Source organism: Ambystoma mexicanum, chromosome 2q, assembly GCF_040938575.1.
Source record: "Ambystoma mexicanum isolate Mex_15411 chromosome 2q, UKY_AmexF1_1, whole genome shotgun sequence".
In the NCBI taxonomy this organism is placed as follows: Eukaryota; Metazoa; Chordata; class Amphibia; order Caudata; family Ambystomatidae; genus Ambystoma; species Ambystoma mexicanum.
In genome coordinates this window covers 114,764,541-114,791,622 of record NC_090924.1, presented here as the reverse complement: position 1 = coordinate 114,791,622, position 27,082 = coordinate 114,764,541, and the positions used below count along the sequence as shown (strand labels likewise).

The 27,082-nt window shown below is 43.6% G+C and overlaps 1 protein-coding gene across 1 annotated transcript in view; it reads left to right on the top strand.

Annotated features, from left to right (window-relative positions):
• LOC138569208 (lysosomal dipeptide transporter MFSD1-like) overlaps positions 1 to 25,781 on the top strand; it is a 76,367-nt gene extending 50,586 nt beyond the window's left edge. Inside the window, exons 6-13 of the mRNA XM_069646978.1 lie at positions 7,057 to 7,215; positions 7,612 to 7,727; positions 13,496 to 13,596; positions 15,106 to 15,217; positions 15,996 to 16,133; positions 16,250 to 16,389; positions 24,012 to 24,123; positions 24,352 to 25,781. Coding sequence (XP_069503079.1) covers positions 7,057 to 7,215; positions 7,612 to 7,727; positions 13,496 to 13,596; positions 15,106 to 15,217; positions 15,996 to 16,133; positions 16,250 to 16,389; positions 24,012 to 24,123; positions 24,352 to 24,477 — 1,004 coding nt within the window. The 3' untranslated portion in view covers positions 24,478 to 25,781. The remainder of the gene's footprint in view (positions 1 to 7,056; positions 7,216 to 7,611; positions 7,728 to 13,495; positions 13,597 to 15,105; positions 15,218 to 15,995; positions 16,134 to 16,249; positions 16,390 to 24,011; positions 24,124 to 24,351) is intronic.
• Positions 25,782 to 27,082: the final 1,301 nt, after the last annotated feature.

The window sequence follows — 27,082 nt, the reverse complement described above, 5'->3', positions numbered from 1 at the left end:
CAGTCCTCTCCACTCGGCTTCAATTGTCGGACCGGGACGTATTCCGGGATCATTATGACCATAGACATACTCCTGTAAATTCTGGTCATCGCTTACCTGTGCACCCTTCTTGTTGCTTCTTTGTTCTTTACCACGTAGGCTGCTGCCCAAACGAAATCTTGCTTACAAAACTATTAATCACATTCTCTTTCAGTTGACAGTGCGTTACATTTTCAGGCTATCATGCACACATAGGTCCTTTACTCATACGCTGTACATTTCTCATCGAAGACCTACGCTGTGCATTTCTCACCAGAGACCTGGTTACCGTTGCGCTCTGAGAAGGAACGCTCCATGACTCACCAGCTTCCCTACTTCCGTGTTCGAGATGGCGTTCCACATCTCGCCATCTCCCTCTGCTCCCTATGTTATGTCACCAGTCACAGCTCCAGCCACCCAACGGTCACAGAATGGCCTGGACATTTCGGACGCACTGCTCCACGGCCCTCACTGACCAAGCACTTTCTTCAGCACACCTGTTGCTTCTGCATAAGAGGCGGAGACACTTTTGCCGCTCTGCCCTCAGACCGGCTACACTTATGTGCTCCTCTACCAATGGACCTGTATGGATTCGCCCTTTTTCTTCTTTCCCGCTACCCTTTTTTCTCTCTTGGTATCCAGGGGCTAATGTCCTCCCTCTTATGCCCTAGGTGATGGGTCTTACTTGTTTCGGGGCAGTGTTTTCTTCCTTTTACTTTCTGCATCCCCCCCCCCCGCAGCAGATTCGACAGCTTTGCTTCTGTTTCTTACACGCAGGTTCTTCTTTAGACCAGCTTGTTGCCAATGTAATAAATTGACCTTTTGGCTTCTTGTGGGTTACTTTTGGTTCAATAACAGCTTCTTAAATTACAGTTACATCGTAAGCTACATAGAACATAAAACACTGGCACCCATCACCCAGGTAGGGACTCTCTAACTGCCTGGGCTAGGGACCCTCAACCAAACATTCTCTCGTTCACAGCACAACATTCCACGTGACTTCAGTCTTCCATGCGAAAGACAAGCACTTCACAACACATCTCCTTCCCTCATAACAACACCACACATACACACACCCAAATGAAGACACATCACAACATACTCTTCACAATATTCCTATTTTACATAGATATGTCCTCCGTTATTTTGTCAAACGAGTGAGACTCACCCACTAGTCCCCGAGGATCTGTCATCCAGGTGGCCAGGAGACAGCCATTGCTATAGGATCCAGTTCCTGGGGGTGGACCATTGCAGGAGGATCACCTGGATGGGGGCCTTCGGGGAGTGGAAGTGGGACACTGAAAGGTGAGACGCAGTATCCCCTTCCTTCCTGACACCTTTTCCCCATCCTACCCCGTAGGATACTTAGAAACTATCCCCCACACCCCTTTTCCAACACTAACACGTTCTCACGCTGTGAAAGACAATGGACTAATATCAAAGTTATTTACCTGATATGTCCCAACACGAGGGTAAGGCAGAGTCAAGCAATTGCTGATAAGTACACACACCTGACTGCCCTTTCCCTTCCCCATTGGGATAAAAGGAGGAGCACGAGAGCACACTTTGAGCAAGGAAGCAGCCATTCCGGGACGGCAGTTCACGGAGGAGTAAGGCAGAGAGATCTGAAAGGATGACCAGGAGGCAATTGCCATTGCCCTTTTCAACCCAGACCTGCAAAGCCTCCGTGAAAGCAAATGTAAGACCGGGACTCGCAGCTGGCGAGTGGTGTCGGAGGTCAGCGGTAGGTGGAACCCTTCCGCACTGATTGCCAGGGCGGGGAGAAGCGGTTGCCACCGTGATACCGCCCTTGACTCCAGCGGCAAAGGTAATACCAACAGAGATGGCGAGTCGGAAGAAACTGATAGTGGACCGGACTGTGTTAAGCTCTATGTTGCAGTGGCAACATTGTATGTGAAGAAATAAGATAATAGACTTAGGTCTTTTGTGAGTGAAATTGGAACCAGACAGAGTGGTCCAGTGCCAAGTGGGTGCTCATTCGTAGGACTCCATCTGGTATCCCTCTGCTGAAAGAAAGCAAAGGTATTGAATTAAGAACTTTTTGGTTAGCAAAACTACAAAGACCAAGAGGCCTTTGGGGAGGCCGCGGGAAGTGTCAAAGTGGTCAGACGAGGGTCAAGCCGAACCCTCGGTACAGTCTAAAGTCTTTCACACATTGTGAAAACAAAGTGAACTGTGATAATTGGCAAACGTGAACCCGACTGAGGGATGCCTGCGAATTGGGGTAAATAGTGAGATACCCGTGAACATAGTGATGACAAGCATGAACTCGACCGAGGAATGTCCACTGTGAGTTGATGATCGGAGCCCGGCTGAGGGGGATCAAAAGGTGAAGAGTAATCACCCAACGTGAAGAGCACTAGAAAGAACGTTTGTTTGTGGTTTTGATATATCAGGCCCTCTGAGGCAAGAGACTTTGCATGAGAAGAGACTTTGGTCCAGAAGGCCCTGATATAAGGGAAAGGGAACTGTAAGCTTGTGCTGAAGAAGCACAGGAGTGTGCTGTGCTCAGGAGTCCCGCCTTGTCCTGTGCTTAAAACGCAGGGAAAGGAGACACCGACCATAACATCCTGACTTATCGTTTTGTGAACACTTTCTTTTCTTGTGAACATTATCCCACACTATTTTGTAGCATAGCAGTAAGGATTGGCAATAGGTTATTTTAGTATAGACCCTTTTTATTTGACTAGACTCCACTAGGACTGTATTATTATTATTATTATCATTATTGCTTGATTGTTGTAGCTTGCTCCCATCTTAGATTTAGGTTTAGATTAGGCGTTCATCTCACCCATTCTTACAGTTCAATAAACACCTTTGAACTGTGATTACTTTTCTCTCTTACTTTGATGCCATGCCTTCCTCACAAATGCTAGGAAGAGCTCTGCAGAACGAGTAGAACACAAACAAAAGATCATGAGAAAACCCCTTTGTGCTGCAATTTTCAAAGACTTGACTGTCATAGAAGTTTTGCGGGTGGGTGTGGATAGCAAAGACACAACGGTGAGTGACCAGGTAATAGAGCGCTCAGAAGTGTGTTTAAAAAAACAAACCAAAGTTTAGATTAGCCTGGGACTGCTGCAATACTATGAGATAATAGGTCTCCCCAGACCTATGCATGAACAAACAAACAACATTTGAATCTCTGGATGTGCGCTGTCCAACAAATGCAATTTAACAGTTTTTCATGAACTCTGGACTGTTTATTTATTCGCAGTAGAGGCCCAATTTTGTGCCATTCACGGTAGAGGCCCAATTTTGTGCCACCACGTGTTTCGACCGTCTTCAGTCTTTTGAGGGGCCTATATTAACATTGCATCCAATTAATACTATGTCATTGAACCATAACAGGTTGTGGGTGATTCATGGGCCCAAAACAATCCGTAGATTAAAATCCAAAAATAACATCATACATTCTAGAAAACAAAAGTTATTCGTGGCATACAATCCAAAGGCATTGACCAACCATGTATTGATGCATCAAACGTGGAACAATTGAAAAGGAAGGAGAAAAAACAAACGCATGTAATTATAAAGGACTTTTGTTGAAATACACAATTGTATGTCTAAATAAATCAATGGACTAGCATCACGTATGTGAAAGAGAAAATGATAGTCTGGTTATGAATACCAACATAAATCATGTGTTCAGGTCAGAAAAGGTCCGAAACTGGCCCCAATGCAGACCCATAGAAGTGAAGGCTCAAATTATATAATGCCACTGTGAAATATATGAATAGTTATTGCATGTTTTGAGATAATCCAATACGCATGCCCCTGAAGACCCAGTAGGCATGCATGTTTAAGACCTCTATAGTGTGACAAACAAGTGAGACCAATAGTCACCTAGTCATTCAAATGCTTGTGAGCAACCTAAAGAAAGACAAGCATAATGCTATGCGTTACTACTAGCATTAGTTGGTTGGTTAATAACTAGTCTCGGGGCACAGGAACTTCCCCCCAGGGATCCCATAGGAACTGTGCCTCCTCACATCAGCGTGCTAAGCACTGGATTCCCTTAGAAGTCAGCAGGCATGGCAAGAACGCAGTTAGAGGAGCAAGGGAGCGGATTTGGACTTAGAGACGCATACCACTATCTTGCTTTCTTTTAGAGCTATCTTCCCTTTACCCTGCATTTCCTTTACTTTGGGTGTGATGGAAAATGGCACCTTTTACAGCCACCTGAATTGGACTACACACAGCTTGCTTTAGAATAATTGCCTGTGACATTTTGCCATTTAAAAGGAGAGGGGCACCCCTTTATTTAATTTATCTTTGGACCATCAAGAGAAGAGGATTGCAGAGGAGAACTGTGTCCCCTAACCATCCCCAAGGGAAATTAGTGCTAACTGGAAAGGTCTCTCGATCGGCTGCACTGGACCCAGGCTGCTGATCGCAGATGGTGAAGGATTCCCTGTACCGTCTAGCAAAGTTCCCAACATATGGATTGCAGAACAGAATGACTTGCCTTGTCCTGAAGTCCATTCCCAGCAATTTCGAGACCCATAAGAGGTTGGAATTCTGTCAACGTCTTCGAACCCCCACTGGACCTGCGGTGCTGCTTTTTGCACTCTAAGCAAACTTTGAACCACATGATGAAACTTGCGCCATCCAGATGCTGGCTCACCCCAATGTTGTGGATCGTATTGAGCAACCCGACTACCAGCTCGACCTTCGTGGGAGCAGTCTGCTTGACCTGGTGTAAGTCATCAAACTCACTGTCCCTATTGCCGACTTGACCACTGCCCGAACCATTGGGCGACATTGTCTCAACCTTTTGAACAGCGATTCGACCCTTCATGAGCCTACACTATAGAACAAAATCAAAGCTGACTGCCAGTGGGTATCGTATCGACTCGAAATGTCTTGACCTTGGCCTAGAATTTAGCTAAAGTGGCAAGAAGCCTGGATTAAGGCTGTCGAGCCCTGCAAGACCAGAATAAGGTACTGTGAAGAGGCGCTCTGACCCTGGTCCTCTATTGGGACAATAGTGACTTCTAAGGCACCGTTCGCTACATTTTTCTTCCAAGAACATTGCCATTGTTGCCCAATCGAATTGCCTGTCCGCACGTGCTCCTCTATCCATCGTGCCCCATCTCAAAAGTCTGTGTTATGTGGGTTTTCTTTTACTGATGTTTTAAAAAAGTTTTGTTCTAGTTAGATGATTGCATTTTTATTGTTTAATTAAAAGTCTACTTCTATAGAAACTTGATCAGACATTCTTTTATTTTGGAACCATTGTACTTCAGTTGTTTGGGTAGCTTCTGTTATCCACTCACACCCTTCCTGAAGATCTAACCTTCCCATAGCCCCCATTACCAAAAGAGGCAAAGAAGTTATACCTTCCCTGCTGCACTTGTCGCACCTTTCTGATTGGGATCACTGCTGGATTAGTAGTAGTGTGGGCTGAGTAGGTGATTTAACCACAACTTATTCCTGTTCTCCTGCAAAGTAGTCATTTTGGCACAGCTGCTCTGGCTCCACCTATATTTGAGCCAAAATTAATACAATCGGTTTGTAGAGGTGAGGGTTGACTTGTTACAAGAAAATATAGTTCTTGTGGTTGTTTTCTCTGCACCGCCTTGTGTCTCTGTTAGTAGAACTTTAAAAAAAAATGTATTTTGTGTTTATTCATATTGGCACACGTTTTTTTAGGCTCTGGCAGTGGGCCCTAGGTCAGCGCCATAGGACAACGATCAGCCATTGCTGACCATTGCCAACAATAGTCTGCCATTTCCGAACATTGGCAAACCTTACCAACTATTGTGAAATTAGTTTTCGCTCACGGTGGGGGTACGCAGGTTTTGATTGTAGATGCTGCAGTGCAACCATTATTACTTGGCTCTTAAGTAAGTTCTGAACCTTAGTGGTTTAGCCGCACAATTCGTTTTGGCTCATAGATGACACTTTAGAACAGGAGTAGGCAGTCTTCGGCTCGCCAGATATTTTGTCCGGTGGCTCCCTTGGTCCCTCATCATTGACTATACTGGCTAGGGCTGTTGAGAGTTGTAGCACAAAGCATCTGGATAGCCACAGGGTGCCAACCTTTTTTGTTTTTTACTGCAATAATTTGTTTTGGCTCATGGGTTGCACTTTCATGCCACCTACTGAAGGTAAATGGGTCTGTCTCATAGTTCTATCGTGCTGCGATTGGCTTTGGCTCTTAAGTTGCTTATTATGCATCACCTATTGGCAGCTACAGAGTTTGGCACTTGGAGGCACATTAACATCACCATTAGTAGTTTTCTCTCCATGGTGGTGCCTTTGCACTAGAGTGTGCCTAGTAACTTGTTAAAGATATGGGGTATGTGTCATACAACAGATGGCACAGACTGGAAGTGCAGAGATGCCAGACTTCCCTCCAAGGGCGTTGCTCCTTCACCCGTTCAGGCCACCATCCTAGTCTTTATGCTCTGCACATGTAACGCAGCCTGCCTGGCCAAAGGATGTCCCTTGTTGGCTTTGCCAGTGCTTGTTGGAACTGCAGAATAATTTCCTATCCTCTGTGTAGAGGACAGCGAAAAAGGGACCTAAATTGAGGAAGCGCTAAACCTATGATGTCCAAAGCAGATAAGGTGCAGAGCCACACTGGTCTGGATCCTAGCATTTTAAACCAGTAGTCCATGTGTGGCCTGGTCTGGCACAAGCATCCAATTAAACCTGGGAATAGAAAAGGCTGGACTAAGGCCTTTTCTCTAAATTCATTGTATGAACTCTTCCATATCCTGATGTGTCAGTGCTGTAGTGTGACTGTACTTTCCCCCCCTAAGCTGCTTGGTGGAAATATTTTGTGGCAGTTCTGTGCCATGACTGCCTCTAGAATCTCTGTTGTATGCTTGCTTGGCTCGGTGATTTTTGCATCCACCTCTTCTCTACTTTGAACTCGCCTTGTTCAGTTAATTGTTTGTGCCTTAAATGGGTGCGGTCTCTCTCTCGGGCTCCCCACCTGTCCACACACCCCATAGTTGTGTCTCTGCACTGACTGAATCTCTACTTTGCTTCCTGCTCCTCACTTAGTTGTGCAGAACAGGATTACCGCCTTCTGGTTCAGAGGAAAGGAGCTGGCTCTAGCCTTTGGACTGACACTCTCCTTCTCCCGCCTTGGCAGTGTTCTCAACTTTTTCTTCACTCAGCAATTTGAATCTCATTTTGGGATGCAGTGGACACTCTGGGGAGGTAAGTTGGGTAAAGTCGCTTTTCAAAAGTGTGTGTCTGTGTGTTTTAATCCAGACGTCTTAGAAAACGGTCACAAATCTACCTTCAGCCTGATCGGAAGCATGTTTCATGGCCAGCAGTACCCTAAGGCTGGAGAACCTTCAAAGTTCAATACTGTCTCCTGGAGGAGGTCCGACAGAAGTGACTCTAGCAAATGCTGCTCGACTTGGAGGGGGGGGCAGGGAGGGGGAGACTATGAATAATCAAATGCATGCAATTCTAGTTGTGTGGCTTAATGGGTGTTTGTGTGGATTTTAGCATGGATTATAATTGGGCCCACCTTATGTTTGCACCCCCCCTTGCCTATCAGAAGGACCATAAAGTAACACTTGAATTGATTTTTTTTTTTGTTTTTAGGCACCATCCTCTGTGTGTTGGGTTTCTGTTCGGCAATTACAGTCAGTATCTTGGACAAAGTTGGTATGAAACAGCTGGGGCTGAGTGGAGTCATCCAGGAGGAGTCCAAGAAACTGGTACGAAGGTCGTAAACAATGTAAATTAGGGACATTTCACCTGCCGTTCCCGTTGATGGTACAAGAACATGGTAGTCTGAAGTGCTCAGTCGTATATCGAGAGCTGAACTGCCTTTTCCTCCGCTATTTATGGAGAATTTTAAGTGCTGTGCGCAGTTTTGTGTGCTTCACTTTGTAAAAGGTTCAAGGGGCTTATTAAGTGACCTCTGTGGATGGCTATTGTTTACTCTGGGTGGGGAAAACTCCTGGTGAAGTGGGATTACGAAAGACCCATTGCTCCAAATTCTGGCACCCTTCGGTCATTATTACATAACCCTACACTTAGTGTTTTTAGGTACGCTGAAAAAATGTGCGCAGGTGCACCAGTGTTGGCCCGCTCATATACCCAGAGTGAGTGCTGGCCCACTTGTGCTCCAGACAGGCGCTGGTTTGCACTCCACTTAACCCTTCCCCCTTCTTGCCTTGACAGTGGTAGAGAAGGCCCTTTCTTTAGTGAACTAGTGCCTTGCACTCGGACACGATTTCCTTAATTGTGAATGTGACGATGTGCGAGTGCGAGGAGCTGGTGTACCAGGGGCAGATGTGTGCGAGGTGCTGGGGTCCCATAGTACAGCCATGGCATCTTTTTTTTTTACTGGGCATAGATGCTCAGTAAAAAACAAATGTACCATGCCTGTCTCCTGGGCCCCCAGCTCCTCACGCACACAATCAATGAATCTGATTATGTTTGTATGCCTGGCTCTGGGGGCTGGCATGGTATTTTTTACCCGACATCTATTGTAGATGTCCAGTAAAACAATACCATTGGTTTCCCCTGGGCCCCACAGCGGCTCGGAAGGAGAGCTTATTTTGTCCAGTGAGGGCGGGGGATGCCTTTGCTGTACAACCATATATATATATATATATATATATATATATATATATATAGCAGTAATCTTGTAGATTTTGACATAGCATGCCAAGCCACAGCTCAAAATTTTCTACATCAAAGGTACCCCAAAATAGTTATTGAAAGATCGTATCTTAAAGTCCGGGAAATGAAAAGACAGGACTTGTTGATGATATCCAAATCTGCACTTAAAGAGAGTACAGAAGAAAGTACTATCGGACTAATTCTAGCCTTTGGAAGTTACTCACTAAAGATACGCAATATCATCAACAAATATTGGAAAGGTTTGACGGCAGATAATGATTTGGGTAAAATTTTATGCAAACATCCAGATAAAACTTTCCGTAAGAGTACATCCATCAAAGATCTGGAAGTACAAAGTTACATGGCTTCTGACCACACCAAAAAAGGCAATAATTGGCTCTCAGGGGGGCGAGTGATGGCTTTTTTAAGTGCAGAAAATGCAAAGTTTGTAAATATGCTTTTAATTGTAACAGCTACACTCGCCCCATTCTCAAAACACCCATGCAAATTAAGGGTAAAATCAATTGTGAGTCTGAGCTAGTGGTGTATGTTTTAACATGTCCCTGCAACAAGTGGTATGTGGGCAGTACAGAGTGTAAACTAAAGGTGCGGATTTTGCAGCATATTAGAGCTATCACCAATAAGGACCATGCATACCCCAAGGCTAAACACTTTTCTGAGTTCCATGATGGTGATCCTAAGACTCTAAACATTTTTGGTATCTTTAAGATCGACATCAGCCCAAGAGGTGGCAACAGTGAAAAACAATTGAGACAAGAAGAGACAAAATATATTATTGACTTTGAAAGCAAATATCCGAAAGGACATAATATAGATGAGGAATTATACACATTTCTGGGTGTTTAGATAGTATACTTAATCTCTATTCTACATGACCGTGTCCCCCCTACTTCTTTTTTAATTTGCGTTTTGTCATTTTTTGACATCTCATGCTTGCTTTTCTGAAATAATAACAGGTATATTGGTCTGTTGATTGTTATATTTTCTCTTTTTTTCTATTGATCTTATTCTTTGATTCTTCTATAGTCCTGAATCTATTCTTCTCTTTTACAATCTCTTTTCTGGTAAGGGTCTCATGTTTTATCTCTCTTTTTCACTCTCTTTTTTTTCTATTTATTGTTTATCACATGTGACTCACATTGACACTAACATGTAAGATCTTGGGCTCTATTTCTTGCTTTATTTTTACAAGCTGCATACCTGTTAGGTAATATGACCAATAGTTATCTCCTTCATGTGTGCATCAGGACATAGCTAGATGGGGTCCTGTTAAAATCCTGTTATAAGCACTTTATTTCGTGGTGGATAAATTGGTATTCACTAATACAGGTTGGGGAAAAGATTGACTACACAAATTAATGATTATCTGTATCCCCATTTTGGTAATTAAGTTGCAAAGTACGAGTGCACAGACATATTGTTTTAATATTCATGATACCCTGATTAATCGACAATGTTATGGAGTATCAGTCCTATTGTTTACAAAGATCACGAATATGATCACTATTCTTAAGGTAGGCACTAGCACTTTATTGTATAGGAATGTATTTTTGATGAAACCTTATGTCTGTTTATATCATGCACTGTGCATAGATTTCTTTTACGTTGACAAGTCTGGATGCGGAGATATTAATAATATTTGGTCTAGGTGTATGCATGGTTGAGATTCCATTATGGACATAATCAGCATATTCTGATTAAATGTATACTCACCCATGCATGCAGCTCCTACTTTTACATCTATATTTATGGTATGCATTGTAAGCAAACTGAACCTGTTCCAAAATGGCCATCTGCGTTTACAAATGGCCAGTAAGTCACCTTTTCACTATTTTGTATTTACTTTGAGTGTTTAAATTTCGGCTCCAACAACTGGGAGGAGCAACTGTGAACAAGCCACAGGAGTGTGGTGAAACGCGTCAGTCAGGCTCTTACTTCTTGGGAAGCTTTTGTTTTTAACCGTCATGATTTGACTAAGCAAAACTTTTTTCTACTTTTGCATATTTTTGCAAGTGCGGTTATTTTACAGTTTCTGAAGCTTCATTTTCGGCATATTGCAGCCGTGGATTGGTGCCATTCTGGAGTGTTGGGAGTGCAGCTCCAAACAGTGAAGGCTTTTTTTGCCCCATCTTGTAAAATATATATATATATATATATATATATATATATATATATATACCCTCCATTTGCGCAGGAGCCAGAGTGTTGGTTAGGAAGCGACCCTCACACATACAGACATGCAGTTCCCCAGCCAGCACTTCCAATGAGCTATGCAGGGCTGGGGACGAAAAAAATGCCCCCAGTTTTGCATGGATCATTGACATGCGCAGCTGTCGAAATGAACTGTCAAAGGGAAACTAAACCGTGTTTCCCTTTGACCGTTCAGCCAGAGCCAGCCCAGGAGCTCTCCCTCAGCTGAAAAAAAATAGATGAGGGAGCACACAGTGTTTAACTTGGCTGACTCCACAGCTCCTCAACAATGCACAAGGGGCCTGGTGGGTCAATTGCCCCACAGGCACTATGGACAAGCCACCCAAAGTTCTATTTAATCCCACTGGCCAAACGTTGCCCTAATTTGTTGACCCTGGATGGCTGGTGCATTTTCTCTTGTTTCCTATATACAGTTTGTAGTTAAACGACACTGTAGATAACAGACGTTACCCGTACTTTGTTTTCCTAACGCCACATGAATAGGGGAATCAAAGCTGAAATATAGAGCTTCAAATTGGGTCACAGCAGCAAGAGCTTTAAGTTGCTCCCCTGAAAGTAGAGCAAAAAGCCGATTTGAATGCCCCTTCGCCCCAAACTATAAAGATTGTAAGAGAAGGGACTTAACGCATCTCCTGGGTATCTGGCGTCACTGTGTAAGCAGGATCTACCCTTTGGGATCAAAGGGGCTACTAAATAGCATGCTGCAAATTGAACTTCAACCTGAATTTTACTTTTTTCTTTTTCTCTGAGTTTTGGAACAAGTATTTTTATAAGTGTCTTCTAGCTATGTTGATCTGTATTCCTAAACCCCTCAATATTAATGTTACATAGGCATGTTTGTATAGCACTCCTTGACCTGGGGACTCCAAAGTAGCTGTAGGTATCCTACTAACAAAGCTATTCTAGGGCAAAAGTGGAAGCTAAATAGTGCCAATTCATTTCGATCCCTGCCTCCAAAAGTTACTACCAACTCATAGAATGTGATGCCAAAATAGCTTGTTGCACGAACTGCAGAGAATGAACTTTTGGCTTTTAATGGCTCATCTCACAGCTGGAAGACCATCAGCACATCCAACACGGCCTGATGTTTGCATCAGCTGCATGTTGCCTCCTTCTTTTGACCGCTCCTGGGTAAACGGGCAGGTGGTGTAAGCCGTGTCCCATGAATGTGCAGAATAGACGGACCAGTGGTTTTCCCCTCATCAAATTCTGTCTTTCTCTGTTTAGCACCCCTGTTCCCTAATGTAGCCGTGCTGCAGTTCTTTTAATTGCTTGAATATGCTAATGGTGCAAAACTGTGTGTAACCAATTTCTGTACAAAGGTCCACAAGCTAGACATTACTGAGAGAAGCCCTGGCAGTCCCATCCAGGGCAGTTTGAAGCTTGCGTCCGAGCTACACTCGTACCTTTCCTACACGACAGATTCCCACACACTGAGCACCTGAAGAGGATCACAGAGCAAGAATCTCCCTGGCATGTATTGGTTCCTATGGGAAAAGGAGATCTAGGCTTATGGCGCCTAGGTGATCTAGGAGGTCTTTGTGTGCTCTCCTACACTTGATAGCACATGCTTCAATGGGATATGATCTTTGAACTGATTGCCCTGGTGCCCATCCTCCATCGAGCCACAGGCATCCATGAACACTTCATTGATCCAAACAGAAGGCAAATAGAAAATCAGAGGCCTGGGAGTTTTCAGCAGTCTTTGACACACTCAAAGATATTTTCTTCTTAACCTTCTTTATATTCTTTTGGATGATACATTTTCTCTGACGCGTAAAACTGATAAGCTTATTTTAGACTTGGTTGCACACAACTATGACAGTGCTCAACTCCTGCCAAGAACACCTTCATCGCGTCAATGTCTACTCCTTATCTGATTGTCGAAGCCCTGCGAAGTTAGTTAGTGCCTTACACTGTTGGAGAAATAGATGTACTCTATTATATGGTGGCAAATAATACAGCTGGTCTCTCAGAATAGTCTGCATGCCGCACGTTGTGCCCTCTTTAAATAAGAACATAGACAAATGTATCTAAGCTTCCTTACTTATCTGGATTTATCACAATCCTGTCTGGCTTTCCTGCAAAATTTAATTTTTAACCTAACAAACCTAATTACCTCACTGCGAGATGCTACCAATGACTGTTGCCAATGTATCAGCATCTGTTGCTTGTCTGAAAACTCTTGGCATCATTCATAGTCCCTCTCACCTGGCCGAGACCTGGATACCATTTTGCACTTATCCTTTTTGAAATATATTTTTGTCTGACACTGTATTTGTTCTTCAGTTTATTTAATTAAGCATCTCTCACCTTGTATCCTTGTGCACTTCTGGAGTGTGTGTAGCATTAAAAGTGCCCTTCATTTCCTGGGCCATCCCGACCCAAATATATTTGCAGTGCCATGTGCACTTTTTACCTTTTTAAAGCCGCTCTAATCCTGATTACTGTAATAATGGATGGGAGAGTGAACTTATTTGATCTGCCTACCATGTTATCTATATTCAGTTCAGGGAGGTAGGGGTTGGCACCTCCTATACAGCTTCAATCTCTTGTTGAGCAAGACTTTAGTAGTCCCGGTCTTGCTGTGAAATTGACCTGCTGTTTTCTTTTTCATTGTCAGCGTATCAAAGATGTGCGACTGCTTCCACTGCGCTACTGGCTACTGGTTATCACCATCATGTTTTTCTACAATGGGGTCTTCCCCTTTGTGGCCGATGCCAGGTAAGAAAACACAACAGTACACACTTCTCACTCAAGACTAGAGATTTTGGCCGCTTTTTGCTTTTTGTGGAGCAACCAAAATGCAGAAGTGGGTACTTGCCGAACAGGCATCCACAAACGCTAGATGACTAGGTCTCCCATTATCCCACACCATTGATTAACATGCTTAAGGCTGGTGGGAATTTGAATGCAATGGATCTGAGAACCAAAGGTTGCAGACCACATCCCTAGAGGGAGGGGAGGCAGAGAGGAAAGGGAAGAGTTGGTTTATGAAGTGATTAAATGTCTTTGCCAGTTAAAGGCTATGGGGGAAGGGAAGCATGGATGATATAGGCGTTGTGGCCACTTCCGTTAAGAACACAGCAAAGGGAAAAAAAACAGGCAAATAATTTACTGAATTCACTCGTTCTTATTGAAGACTTTTTCACATGGATCAGAATAAATGCCATCATGGTTATCAGATAAAATGACCTAGGTAGGACCATAGAGTGAGCTGGTACCCAGTCATGGCTAGGTTCGTGTCGCAGAGCTGGCATCTTCTTGCTTCCTGCACAATGTAACTGGGTGGACATTGAAACTTTACCCTCCTATCTGACCTTTGGAGGAGACCATTGTAAAGAGGAGTCAACACATGGCATGCACCCCACAAGGGCTGTCAGGAAGGAGAAGGGCATTGCTTTGGGCCTTAACAGAGCTCAAGTAGAATACCATTGGTCACTTTTACTAAGCCTCCCTGTGTAAATGCACCATTTTTGAAGCAGTGGGCACTAAACAATCACAAAAAGTATGGTTCCCAAATGGCAGTCCATGTTGGGGAAGGTGCAACGTTGATCTAACAGGGACTGCAGAGGGCAAAAAACAATCTGGGCAAATTTGGCATGGAGTCCAAGTACACAGTGACTGTTCATATCCTAGTTCTGATGCATCTCTGTACAGAACTGCTTTTGTGCCTGAAGCGCACTGCTCGAGAGCAAGGCAACAGACTGTAATGGTATGTAGATGGTGCTCCCCTCTTGCCGTTAGGGTTTATCATTGCAAAGTGGGAGGGTACAAGAGCTGACTTATCCTAATCTCCAGCGGACGTTGAGTAAATGGTAATTCTTTTCACTCTCTCTCGCAGGAGGTATGCCAAGCCTGTAAGCTGGCACAATGGCAGAGCAATGTAGCACAGTCTTCCACTTGCCAAGCTCTACCTCAGGCATTTCAGCTTTCTTTAAAAAGAATAGTATGACCGTCCTATCGCTTCACATAAAACGCAATTCATTGCATAGTCCTGCAGAGTGTCTGCAATCATGGGTAGGTGAAACCTTTTCTATATCATTCAACAGGATGTTCATGTGGAATGCATATGCGTTTTAATCTGTGCATATGCAAGAGAGACATTTTCTTTCTATTTTATTTTTTGCATAGGGAATGGATGACTGTGGCACCACAGTGAACCCAAATGTCCATAGTGAATTGAAATACTGGGAAGGCCCTAATGTCTAACCTATCTTCTTTGTCTTCTAGTAAGTTTATCCAGGACAAGTACACTGGCTACAGCCAGCGGGAAGCTGCATACATCGCTGGCGCTGTGTACGACAGCTCCCTGGTCCTCTCCGCGGCAGTGGGAATATTAATTGTGAGTATACACATGCGTTTAATTTTGGTGGGAAACCGATTACCGCATAGGCCAGTGTACTGCAGGAAGTGTTTTATGCAAAGGCCCCGTAGACAGTGTTTGGGGTTCAATGATGGGCAACAGCACATACTACAATAATTTAGGGGACGCATACCTGTGTCCAATGTCCACTCCCTGTTAGGAAGACATTCCACTGTCTGGTTTCTGCTGTACACAAAAGTAAATAGGAGCGGCTAAAGGTAAGGCATCTTGACTCTTGATCTCAGGGGGCAAGAAATAAGGGCATAGGTCTCTGTGGATCTATTTGAGGGGGAGAAGTTTGTTCTTTGCCTCTGCATGCTTGAAGCATAATGAAAGAACAAAATATAACCACCATTCCAAGGTTGCTCAACCGACTCCTCTGCAAGGCTGCTGGTCCCTGCATCACAGGTAGCCTATTCCCTTGGAAGCAGGATGTGTCTCCTCTAAATAGTCTCCCGTCACAAAGGTACTTCCTGCAAGAAGAGCTTACCTAGCTGGACCTTTGGATTTGCAATCCAGGACGTAGGCAAAGCCATGTGGGAATCATGAGAAGTCGCCATCTGCTTGGACGATAGCCGGAAAGTTTACAAGTTTCACTAAAATAATACAAGGTCTTCTTGGTTTAGATTACTCCTTTGCTAGTTTAGTTTTCCTGTGATGTGCTCTGTAGGCTTTTTAAAAAAATCACTGATCAAGTTATGCCAGACTCTACGTCTTGATTGCTCTTCATGAAGACTGCCTCCTTTCCTCTTGCCAGGATTATGTGGGACTTCGTGGTGTGTTTGCTGTCCTATGTGCTGTGATGACACTACCAGTATTTGCACTACTGGCCTTTACTTTTGTGCCTCCACTGGTCTCCACCCTCTGGCTTGGGATTACCTACTCCTTCGCTGCAGTAAGTGTTTCTAGCATGAAGAAAAGAAAACATTAATTGCCAGGTATACCCTCTCTATGTGGACGCTGGGCTCTCTGCTGAAAACTGCTCTTTTTGTTCACTTTCTTTATGAACAGGCAAGTATGTGGCCCTCAATACCTCTTGTTGTTCCACAAGCAACGTTGGGGACAGCGATGGGACTTGCAACATCTGTGCAGATGATTGGAATTGGGCTCTCAAACCTAATAGTTGGACACATCCTGGGAACCACATCCAGGTGAGTTTTGCTTTCTTTTCAAATGCACAAGGAAATCTGCCAACTTCTGTGCAAAGTCCCTCACTCGTCCATTGAGTGAAATGGAAAGCCACCATGCTCCAGTTAGGAACATTTACAGCCCTCTAGTGAGGGGTCTAAAAAGACTTAGCCTTAGAGAACGAAGTGTCTCTAATATATCTATCCAAAACTCTCTCAATGGTGACCTAGCAAAGCAGTCTGGCTTCACAGCAGTCAACTGGTATCAAAGTACAATTAAGCCCAACACATAAACAAATAAATACAGTACACGTAATATATGATAAATATTTTTCTGAGGCTTGTGAATCTCCTTAGATGGACATGCCTTGCATAGACCCCCATATAGTGGTTGGTGTGGAGTTTTATGTATTGTCTTTGTTTTCGAATTTGATAAGTGGACGTCGACAGAGATATTGCTGTTACACTAACTCTACACTACATGATCCCTCATGCATCGACGTCCTTGTTTTTTTCTTCCCTCGGATTAGACATTAAACTCTTAGTTTGTTAAAACATTATTAGTCATAGAAGGTAGCTAAAGATAAAACGACATTTGTTTCGCTTTGACTCTGAACACGACACATTGAAGGCGACAGTCGAAGTATCAGGTCAAGAACTTGGCGACTTAGATAATTATTATTCCGAAAGGTGAATAGCAGAGAGAGAGTGGAGGGAAATAATATTTTACACTTCGACAGGCAATCTTGGAATGCTTCCTTTTTCTTCACTTTCTTTTTAAATGTATGTATAGGCTCCTGTATAGGCTCCTGGTTTCCATTCCACTCCCTTGGGCAATACTCCATTTATTTTTTGCCCCTCCTGTAATGCTAAGTTTTCCTGGATGGACATGCACCTTGTGTGTAATAACTGTCTACAATGGGATTATGAGGAGGAGGGGTGGTGAATATATTGGCTGCATATGCTATGCAAAGACGCCGCTGCTACAATGGAGGAGTTCGAGAGTGAAAATGAGGAGCATATAACTGAGGAAAGATCGGTTTCCTTGCAGCCGGTCCCCAGCGCGATAGGGCAGGTGTCATGCGATGGTGTGTAGAGTACACCTTGTACCCAAAAGGCTGCACAATAAAACCCAAACAAAAAACAGGCAAGGCACATTTCGAAGTCTGGTCATGAAGCCTTGATGCAGGATACTAAATAGAAAATGGACGACAGTCGTACAAAAACGCACTTGACGTCAAGAATATAAAAGGACGCAAGTCGTGTGAAATAGAGTTCTGAACACCCCTGTCTCATTACATGTCCTGAAGAGGTGAAACATAGTATTTCATCCTTCGAAACACAAAGAGCAGACAAAACAAACGTCTGCATACTTCACATACAGACTGCTGCTACAGCTGAGGGCTCCCTCTTTCACACAATGAAAAAAAGGGTATTTGAAGGAGAAGTAGACCAGAAAGGCCAGCAAACCATCTGCTATTAATGGAGGAAAATGGACAAAAGAACCACTCCGGTTAACTATCAATTCAACTTTGAATAAAATTAGCTCTTTTATGGATTTCATAGAAATATTTCCTCTTAAAAGAAGACCGGATTTTATTGAATACAAGACCTATTAAAACGTCAAAGGTCCCCACAGACCATTCTGTACAAAAGGAGGACCTCTAAGAGAAGGATTATTATTTCTCGGAAGAGGATATCCTAATTGATCCACAAGACATAGAGCCTGAGAACTACCCAATGCCTTCCCCAATCACAGATCACCAAACGCTCTACAATGATCTCTTAAAGAGAGTTGCAAATAGATTTGGAATAGACACCAACTCATTTGACGAGGATACAGATTTCATAGAGGACATTTTGAAAGAATAAAAGCATGTGTACCAGTACATCCCTTTGTTGCAATCCATTAATGATAGTCTTACTTTTACTGGTCAATCCAGTCCTTACAAAATGCTGTCAAACCTAGAATATAAAAAGTATAAACTTTCACCCACTGACCCAATCTACATCAAAGGCCATTTAACTCCAGATTCTCTTGTAGTCACTACATCACGGAACAACTCTGTCAACAAATGAATATCCCTCTGAGAAGAATATATGCTCTTTGTCGTAAGGTTTCCACATCAGCTGCCTAGCAAGTGAATATTTGAAATGCCAAAGCCTTCATGGCAAGATTCATCGTTGCTCAATGGGATCCAATAGATGATCTCATAAAGGAAGCCCCAGAAGGTGTTAGTTGAAGGAGAGCAGTCCGTAAATGCAGTAACAAGAACACATTAGATTTTGCTAAGATTGCAGCCTAGCTAATAACAGAGCACTGTTCATGCTTGGCTCGGGGACTGTCTTCAAACCTGAGACACAGGCAACTTTACTGGACCTGGCTGTAGAGGGCTTGGAAAGGCAGTGGATGAGGCTCTTGAGAAAGCAAAGGAGCATGAAACAACCAAGGGTCTACTGCACATTTCAAATAAACCCTTTATGCCTAGGAAATCCTCTGCCAAGAAGTGTATTTTTTGAATTCCCAACACTTCTCACAGACATGACACAATACTGATACCCATCTCGATCCAGTACATGGTATGCAGGCCAAAATGTGCAACTTCCTCTGACCATAATTTCAATACAGGCATGGCAGAGGGAGTGGGAGAGAATAGACCACAAGAGGGACGTCCTCTACCATCAAACAATGACATGCTGGTACAAGTCTCAATTGTTGCCCCCAGTAGAGGGGTCAATCCCATCGTACACCCGCGCACCAGAGTGGTTAACATCAAACGAGTGGATGCTTTCCATAGGCAGGGAAGGCTACTGCATGGATTTTTTACACAAACTGTGTGATCCGCATCCATGAAACTACACCCGGTTCATAGAATACTGCTCCAGAAAGAAATACAAGCCCTCTTAATGAAGGGAGCTGTTGTCTCTACTTCAGGTAAACCGGGAAATGTTTTCACTTTACATTCTAATTCCACCAAAAAAAGACAGGTGTTAGGCCAAAGGCACACAAATGTGTCAAACCCCAAAAATGAATTATAAATGTATAGATTATAGGCAACACTAGATAAGAAAGATGTATACTTTCATATTTCAATGTTCTCAGGTCACCGCAAATATCTCAGATCAAAATAGACAAAATACCTAATCAATTCAAAGTACTGACTTTTGGGATTGCGTGTGTTCATGTGCTCACTGAGGTGCTTGCAGTAGTAGCAGCGGACCTGCGTGCCTGGGGTGCAAAGGAATCCCATTGTACCCTAAGAGTGCAAAACGATGCCTACTATGCACACAGGAGACAGAAAATCCTAATTTGTGCATGAAAAATCCTAATTTTGTGCATGAGGTTTACGATCTACGAAAAGAAATCCAGTTGAACTCTAAGGCGAAAAAAGCAATTCTAGGGGCAATTCTAAATACAAATATGGGCATGATTAATAGGGTTGTAGCTGTACTTGCACAGATTTCAAGCTGTGTCCGGCCGTCCGAACATTATGTAACGTGTGATGGCATCATGCATCTTTATAGCTCACATCCAAGTCTCTACATATGCAACATACAACAATGGCTAGCACAACAATGGAAATGAAGAGTGGGAACATCTAGTGGTAGTCTTGCACTCGCAGAAAATAGTCAAAGCACTAAAATGGTGGACCAAAAAATGATGGGGAAACCTTTTGTCACTCCACCAATACAAATCCCTGTAACAGACGCATCTAAGACCGGATGGGGAGTGCATTGTCAACACCTCACCACATACGGGAGGTGGTCCGCCCAACAAATAAAACATCACATAAACGTGCTGCAGCACTTAGTCAAAATGGTACTCCGCTCTTTTCAAAGGATGTTAATGTCACCACAGATGGCCATGTTTTACATCAACGAACGGGGAAGAACTCACTTGATGTCTTTACCCCAGATCATTGTGGACATATGGCAGTGGTCACACAGAAAAAACACCCACATTCAGGCACATGTCCCAGGAGAGCATAACATTTTAGTGGATAGTCTAAGCGGAGTCAACATACTGGAAGACGAGTGGGAAATAAAAAAAAAAGTGTTTAGTGGCGTCAACCAACAGACCTCATGGCAACACCAGAAAACGCAAAATGTCCAAACTTATAATCTAGGTACCCACATCAGAGGCCTCTAGGCAATTCATTAAGGATAACCTGGTCTGGAATATTTGCTTATGATTTCCTGCAGAGTGATGCACAAACTACACCTCGAACAATGATTCTTATTACACCTATGAGGGCAAGACGGCCATGGTGCTCCCACCTACTTAACATGTCAATTGTTCCACCATAAGAATTGCATCTAACGCAGAACCTGCTAACACAACAACTGCAGCAGATCATACATTCAACACCTCGCACAACCAACTTAGCCGCCTGTCTCCTGAGGTCATAGAATTTGAACATTTGCAATTGCCTACACGATGCATGGCGATACATGAAGCAATGCAAACTTCATACCAGGCACTGTTACTTCAGTAAGTGGAAAAGATTTGTCATTTTGGGCACTAACGAGCAAATCAATCCCATTGAATGCTCACTAATTAATTACTCACCGCCTTCATCTGCTAGACTCCGGTCTAGCATACAATTTACTTAAAGTGCATTTATCAGTGTTGTCGGCATACACAACATCCCAACACAAGGTATCTTGGCGGATAATCCCTATAGTTAAAGATTTTATGAAAGGAGTAAGAGCATGTACCCAACAGTGGTTCACCCATCACCAGGCTGGGATCTAAGCATTGTGCACTGTGGGCTCAGGGTCCACCTTTTGAACCAATGCACAAGGCTTCACTAAAGGACCTTACATATAAAGTTACATTCCTCATTGTCATCACTACAATCCGAAGAATATGTGGGATTCAGGCATTATCTGTGTCAGACCCCTTGGTCTCATTACACAAGAACAATATGGTTTTAAGAATACAGCCATGGTTTTCACTAAAATATTCAAAATTCCAAATATATCAAATGTTCATAAAACTCAAAGGCCCTGAAAGGGGGAGCAGAGCAAAAATGCCAGGAGGGCCCTGGAACTATCTGTTTTAGTAACTTTAGCAGAGTTTTCTAAGTTTCAGAATGTTTTCTTCTAGGGAACAACGGGACAAACCCAACAGACCTATTGTGATTATGGTGTGGAATGAGGTAAGTATACCTACAGCCCTCAAAAGTGGCAGGACAGACAACCAGAAGGTTACAGGGTGTGAGAGACACGCACAGAAGTCTAGGGAGAGTTGTTTGCAGTGTAAGCCGAGGTTCACAGTCTCGTAGTATGGTGGTGGTAACTGGGCAGAGAAACGCCACTCCATCCAGAGCCAGAATACCCGGAAGGGGGTGGAGCGCAAGCAGTTTCAGGGTCTAGGGGAGTACGCTCTGTGCTGACTGTGGTGGAAACTGTCCAGGAAGAGCATGTACAAAGGTCTGTTGTGCGTCACTGGATAGGGTTTGACTAGGCAGCAGTTGGGAAGTATAGTCTGTTTGACTTGAATGCCATTTGCCGGCTGGACTCTAAGGCAATCCCAGTGAAGAAGATACCTGTGAGGCAGAGGGCACTGCAACAGAAGCAGGAGGTGTGCTTGGGATGACCCAGCAAGCATGTCAGATGAGCAACCAAGCATCAAGCTAGCCAACAGGAAGATAATTGCTGTAGTTGACCCAAGTCATAACTTGAAGAGCTGTGGTGACGTTGCAAGCCAGCACAGTGGGGGGATGCTCCCACTTTAGGCACCGGCGCCAACATGATGTAAAAGGATGTGTCAAGGTCAATATCTTGGCCTTGTCCTGGGGGGCTGGAGGGGCGTGGGGGTAACCCACCTACATCCTATTATACAGTTCTACCCAACGCTTTTCCTCAAATGCTTATTTGTAAAATGTCCAAGTACGCTTAATGTACACTGATTTCAAGGGACAATGCACTGATCAGCAATACTTCAATTTATTAATGGTTTTTGTTTTTTTCACGACCATTAAATGATACACTTTTACAATTGTGGTTTTTAAGTTATTGTATACATTTTCCCCTTTTTCAAATAAACTTTGTTTGTGAAAACATAAAAGAAATATGCATTCAATTGCAAAATTCTTTAAAACATATGTACATGCTAACCAAACGTGAAAAGAAAAACACCTTTTGCTGTTCTAACCACTGTTTATCCCCACTACTGAGTTCAACTTAAAACATGGTCTACGTCTCCACTTTTATGGACATGGATTTCTGTTTTCCCAATTCTACATGGGAGATTTTTTTTTTTTTATCCCTGCTCACAATCTGATGTTTCAGCAGTTCTCTTAATTTTCTGCCTTCTTCAGGACCTTACACTGTGTTTGGGCACTTGCCCTGCAGCGCTTTCTTGCCCATTCGTCCCAAGGATCACCATGATGGGTGTGTGGGGAGCATCGCTTCCACCATGAGTTAGTGTGATTTGTTTTCTGAATGGGCTGTTTTCCTTGCAAGCCCTGTGTCCATGCAAGACAATCTGAGTTGAATCTCCTACTGTGCTTCCAAATTTCAAAATGACTGTAGCAGTGATTTTCTGTGTTTATACACTTTTTTCATCTACAGTTTGGTTGAGCTGTCTCCCTTCTTTTCTGAATCAGTGCTGTTACAATTTCTGTCAGCGTGCTCACTCTCTCACAGACCTTATTAAACTGGCGTGTATCTGCAAAGCAAAAGCGCCAGGAGTAGGTCTTCTTAGTACCCAAATGGCTATCATGTAGGGCATTTACTAATGCAGTTTACAATTACTACAACCATGGTATAGCCTAAACAAAAGTGCAGCTGCCACCATCCTTCTCCCCAACGTACCTTCAGGGTGATAAAATGATACTGGGACCAAAATGGGGTGCTTAAAAAGCAGTTTCCCTGGTAGCCGTATGGGCGATCGGAGGACAGAACCTCCAAAAAGGGTTACAGTGACCGTGTAACAGCAATGTTCACAACTGAAATTAAACCCTCCCTGAAACTCACTTTGCGTCTACGCCGCCTTTTGCACTTTACATTTGCACCCTGCAGTGCAAATGACGAAAAGCAGGGAGCAGTTTGCTTTGCTGTGCAAACGTAACAGTTCTCCGCCACGGAATTACTCACTTTTAGAGAATCAGCTCCACTGTGTTTGAGGAATAGAAACACACATCCAACGATAAAAGACCTGTTTGTGCAAGGAATGGTAGCCACATTCAACTGATGTCTGCTGGGAACAGTGAGTGTGAGCAGTAGAAGCTACACTCTAACAGTAAGTGCAGGAAAAGGTATACAAGGGAAGGGAGCTGCAGTCCACTAGTTGATGTAAAAGAGTGTGAGCAAACTGTCAATGACCATGAGTGCGTGTCCCATTTTGCAAGCAAACCCAAAAAAAGTGTCCAGATTCCACTGGCGAGTGGAGGGAACAGCATATGCAAGAAAGAGCAGCTCTGATGTGAGTGCACAGGGAACGAAAACTGCTGCACCTTTTATTGAAGCAGGCTCTGTAAAGGAGGGGAACTGGAGGGCACTGTAAAGTATGAGAATGTGGGTGTGAGTTTGCCTCTTTTTCCATGCGCCCTAATGACCACGACCTCCGTAGGCGAGGGTCTGGACACCACAGATCACTTCATCCAAAGAAAATGTCTTGTCTTCCCTTCACCCAACAGTGATACAAAGATCCCTCTCTGGCGATGGCAACAGATGATGATCTTTATGCTGGCGAATACCATTGGCTGTATCTGCACCGCGGTCGTACTGAACGTATTCGACTTTCGTCAGGTAAGGACATGATTTTAGAGCAAAGTAGGATCTGGCCATCTGTGTACAAAGCAGCATTCCTTCTGTGGTGCCTATATAGTGGCATGGACAAGCAATGGTTGTCATTATTGTTTACACTACAGGAGATCCTAGAAAGTGTGGTTGGATCTCTGACTAGGAGGGAATTGACTTGCCTGATGTAGGACTGTATCCAGTAGGTTTTGAGATGTTTTTTCTTTACTTTGGCAGGGCGGTGCCTTGAACAAGACAACCAAAAGGTCACAGGCTGCGGGGCAGGAGGTGAGGGATGCAGTGGACACAGCTGCACTGATTCCAGAGGACGACGATGCAGATGAACGGCGGTCAATAAATTGAGAGCACTGCCACGCATTCCTTGCAATGCACACATGGGAGGGCTCTCGTTCAGTGGACAGACGGGCGGGAAAAGGCGTTGAGCAGCAAGGGGGTCACTGGGTCCTCCGATCAGGGTATGGATGTCCACCCCCTACTTTCACAAGTGGAATTCCTTCAGAGCACTGTTTAGTCCTATAAGAGTAATTGCCACCTGTCAAAGAGAGATCCTTTGCTAATCCGAGCACTTGTGGACAAAAATGGAAGACAGACTGTTTATTTTGCAATTGATCGATGCCATTGAATCAGGATTTCTATATTGGTGCTTAGTGTAGTGTTGTGGCTGAAATGAACAGACAGCAGTGCTACATGGTATACAACATGTACCTGATTTTTTTTTTCTTTTTACCTTTTTGGGATTCTGTCCATGGAAACACTATTTTTTCAAATGCTTTCTTCATCGCCAACAGTGATGGTCATTGCTTTCGTATAAACCTAGTATCATGTTTTTTAATGGATCGCTAATCACGCCACTTTCAGTATTCAGCAATACAGGTCTGCTGTGGCATGGGGTTTAGCATCTTCGAATTAAAGTGCACATTAACAACAGATACCCCTTAGCCAACCAGAGAAGGGAACGTGCAGCACTCCTACGAGTTGTGAGATTGCTTAAGCAGGGGTTGGACAGTTAGCACTGGAGTTGAAGGACTTTACATCTGGTTGGCAGAGAAACCACATGTGGACATTTGGAGGTGTACAGGAAAGATATTAACCATGTAAATGAGCGTGTGCAGCAACCTTCTTCAAGCCGATGCACAGGACCTTCAGGGCTCTGTAACCATGTGCCCGGTGGTAGCTTGGGAAGTTGGAATTGCGGGTGCATGGCTCCAGTCATGCCCATCTAACTACCAGGATTACCAATCGGCTTGGTGTGTACACTTACATCTCTGCATAGGGAAAATCACCTGTGTCCCTGCATCCACTTCTCTGACGCCCTGATTCTGCACACAAGGTATTCTAATTACCCGAACTTAAGCACATGGGATACGCCTTTTAATATCTGTGGGGTGTGTTCATGTTCCATGCACGGCATTCCGGTTAGTTGATCACCCATAGACAGTGACCCAAAGCCCCACCGCCCCACCCAAAGCATTCTGCATTCGAAATACTCAATATGAACATCCTAATAAGAATGTACTAGTACTTTAATGTGATAGATATTTTCTTCCTTCTGTCCTTTTCTGAAGGGTGTCTGTTTTCTGTAAATTACTCTATGGTAGACTAATCTTAATGCACAGAGTAAATCCATTTCTTTGGGTGCATTGTAATTCTGATGGTGTATGCCTTATCACATATGCAATGCCAAATGGCCAGTAGAAGGATCAGAGGTTATAATCTGCTTATGTTAATCAGGGGGTCTGCAACCTTTGGCTCTCCAGATGTTTTGGACTCCAACTCCTGCATACCAAATGAAAATCAACTCCTTCCCCTTCTACGTGACCTATCCAAATGTGGAACGACATAGCTTATCCACTCGTAACTCCATACGTTCTACTCATGAACTTGGTGCTTAAAACCCCCAGAGAAAAACCTGCTGACGATTTCTCGCAAGAAGGAGGCCCAGCAACGTCATACATTTCTTAAAGGCATATGCAACACCTATTTTCGTGAAGTAACCAATTTGACCTCGGCACCCAACGGAGCGCAAGGGGAATATTGACACTATCCATTTGGCATACAGGTGGAGGACATACAGCATTACTAGCGGGTAAGCCTTCTTTGAAATGAAAGATCTGGTGCACTGATGTGGCGGGGCGGTGGAATAGTGATTTCAACACTACCATTTCTAGAGTGTGCCTCTAACCGCAAAGTATACATCTTAGGGCCCTGGAAACTACCCAAATAAAGTCAACTAACTCAATAGAAAAACACCACCACCACCTTTACGATTACAAATAGTTGAATTTATTTCAAAAGGGGCAGACTCTGGATCAAGTAGCTAATGCATGTGGAAAATGAAATATAGTTATTTCCCGTTTATGAAAAAACCATCCATAAATGATGGACGAATGGAAATTCTTAGAACAATCCCAGCTGTCTTTTCCTCCTAAAGTACCAGTCCCTGAGTAGAGGATTCAAGTAAAGCCTCTTATGGAGGTACTCTAATATGGGCCAAAAGATAAACTTGCATGCTACACCACACTTTTTTGAGTCCTACTCTAGTATAGACGCCGATATAATACCTATGTGGCAAAAACAATGTTTTCTTAGAAGCACCTGTGTGGTTCTCCAACAATGACGTTAGAGAAGTGCCTGCCTAACGAGCACCATTTTTCCACAGGGGGACTGTGGCGGAGGAGGAGGAAGCACTCAAGCAGTGCAAGTACATAAAAGTTCTTAAATGTCAAGGAATAAATGTATAGCAGCTAGACATGCACCCTGACTACACTAAACATTGCCAATAAGGTAATGCTTTGGCTTGGTGGCAAACCGACTGCCCAGGTAGTGTGTGTGAAAAATTGTTCCTGAGACCGATTGTTCATAGTGAATTTCTGGATGATGAAATTTTATTAATCCTTTTTTTAACCGTTTTTTCCTTTAACAGTGAACTCATGTGATTGCACTTTAT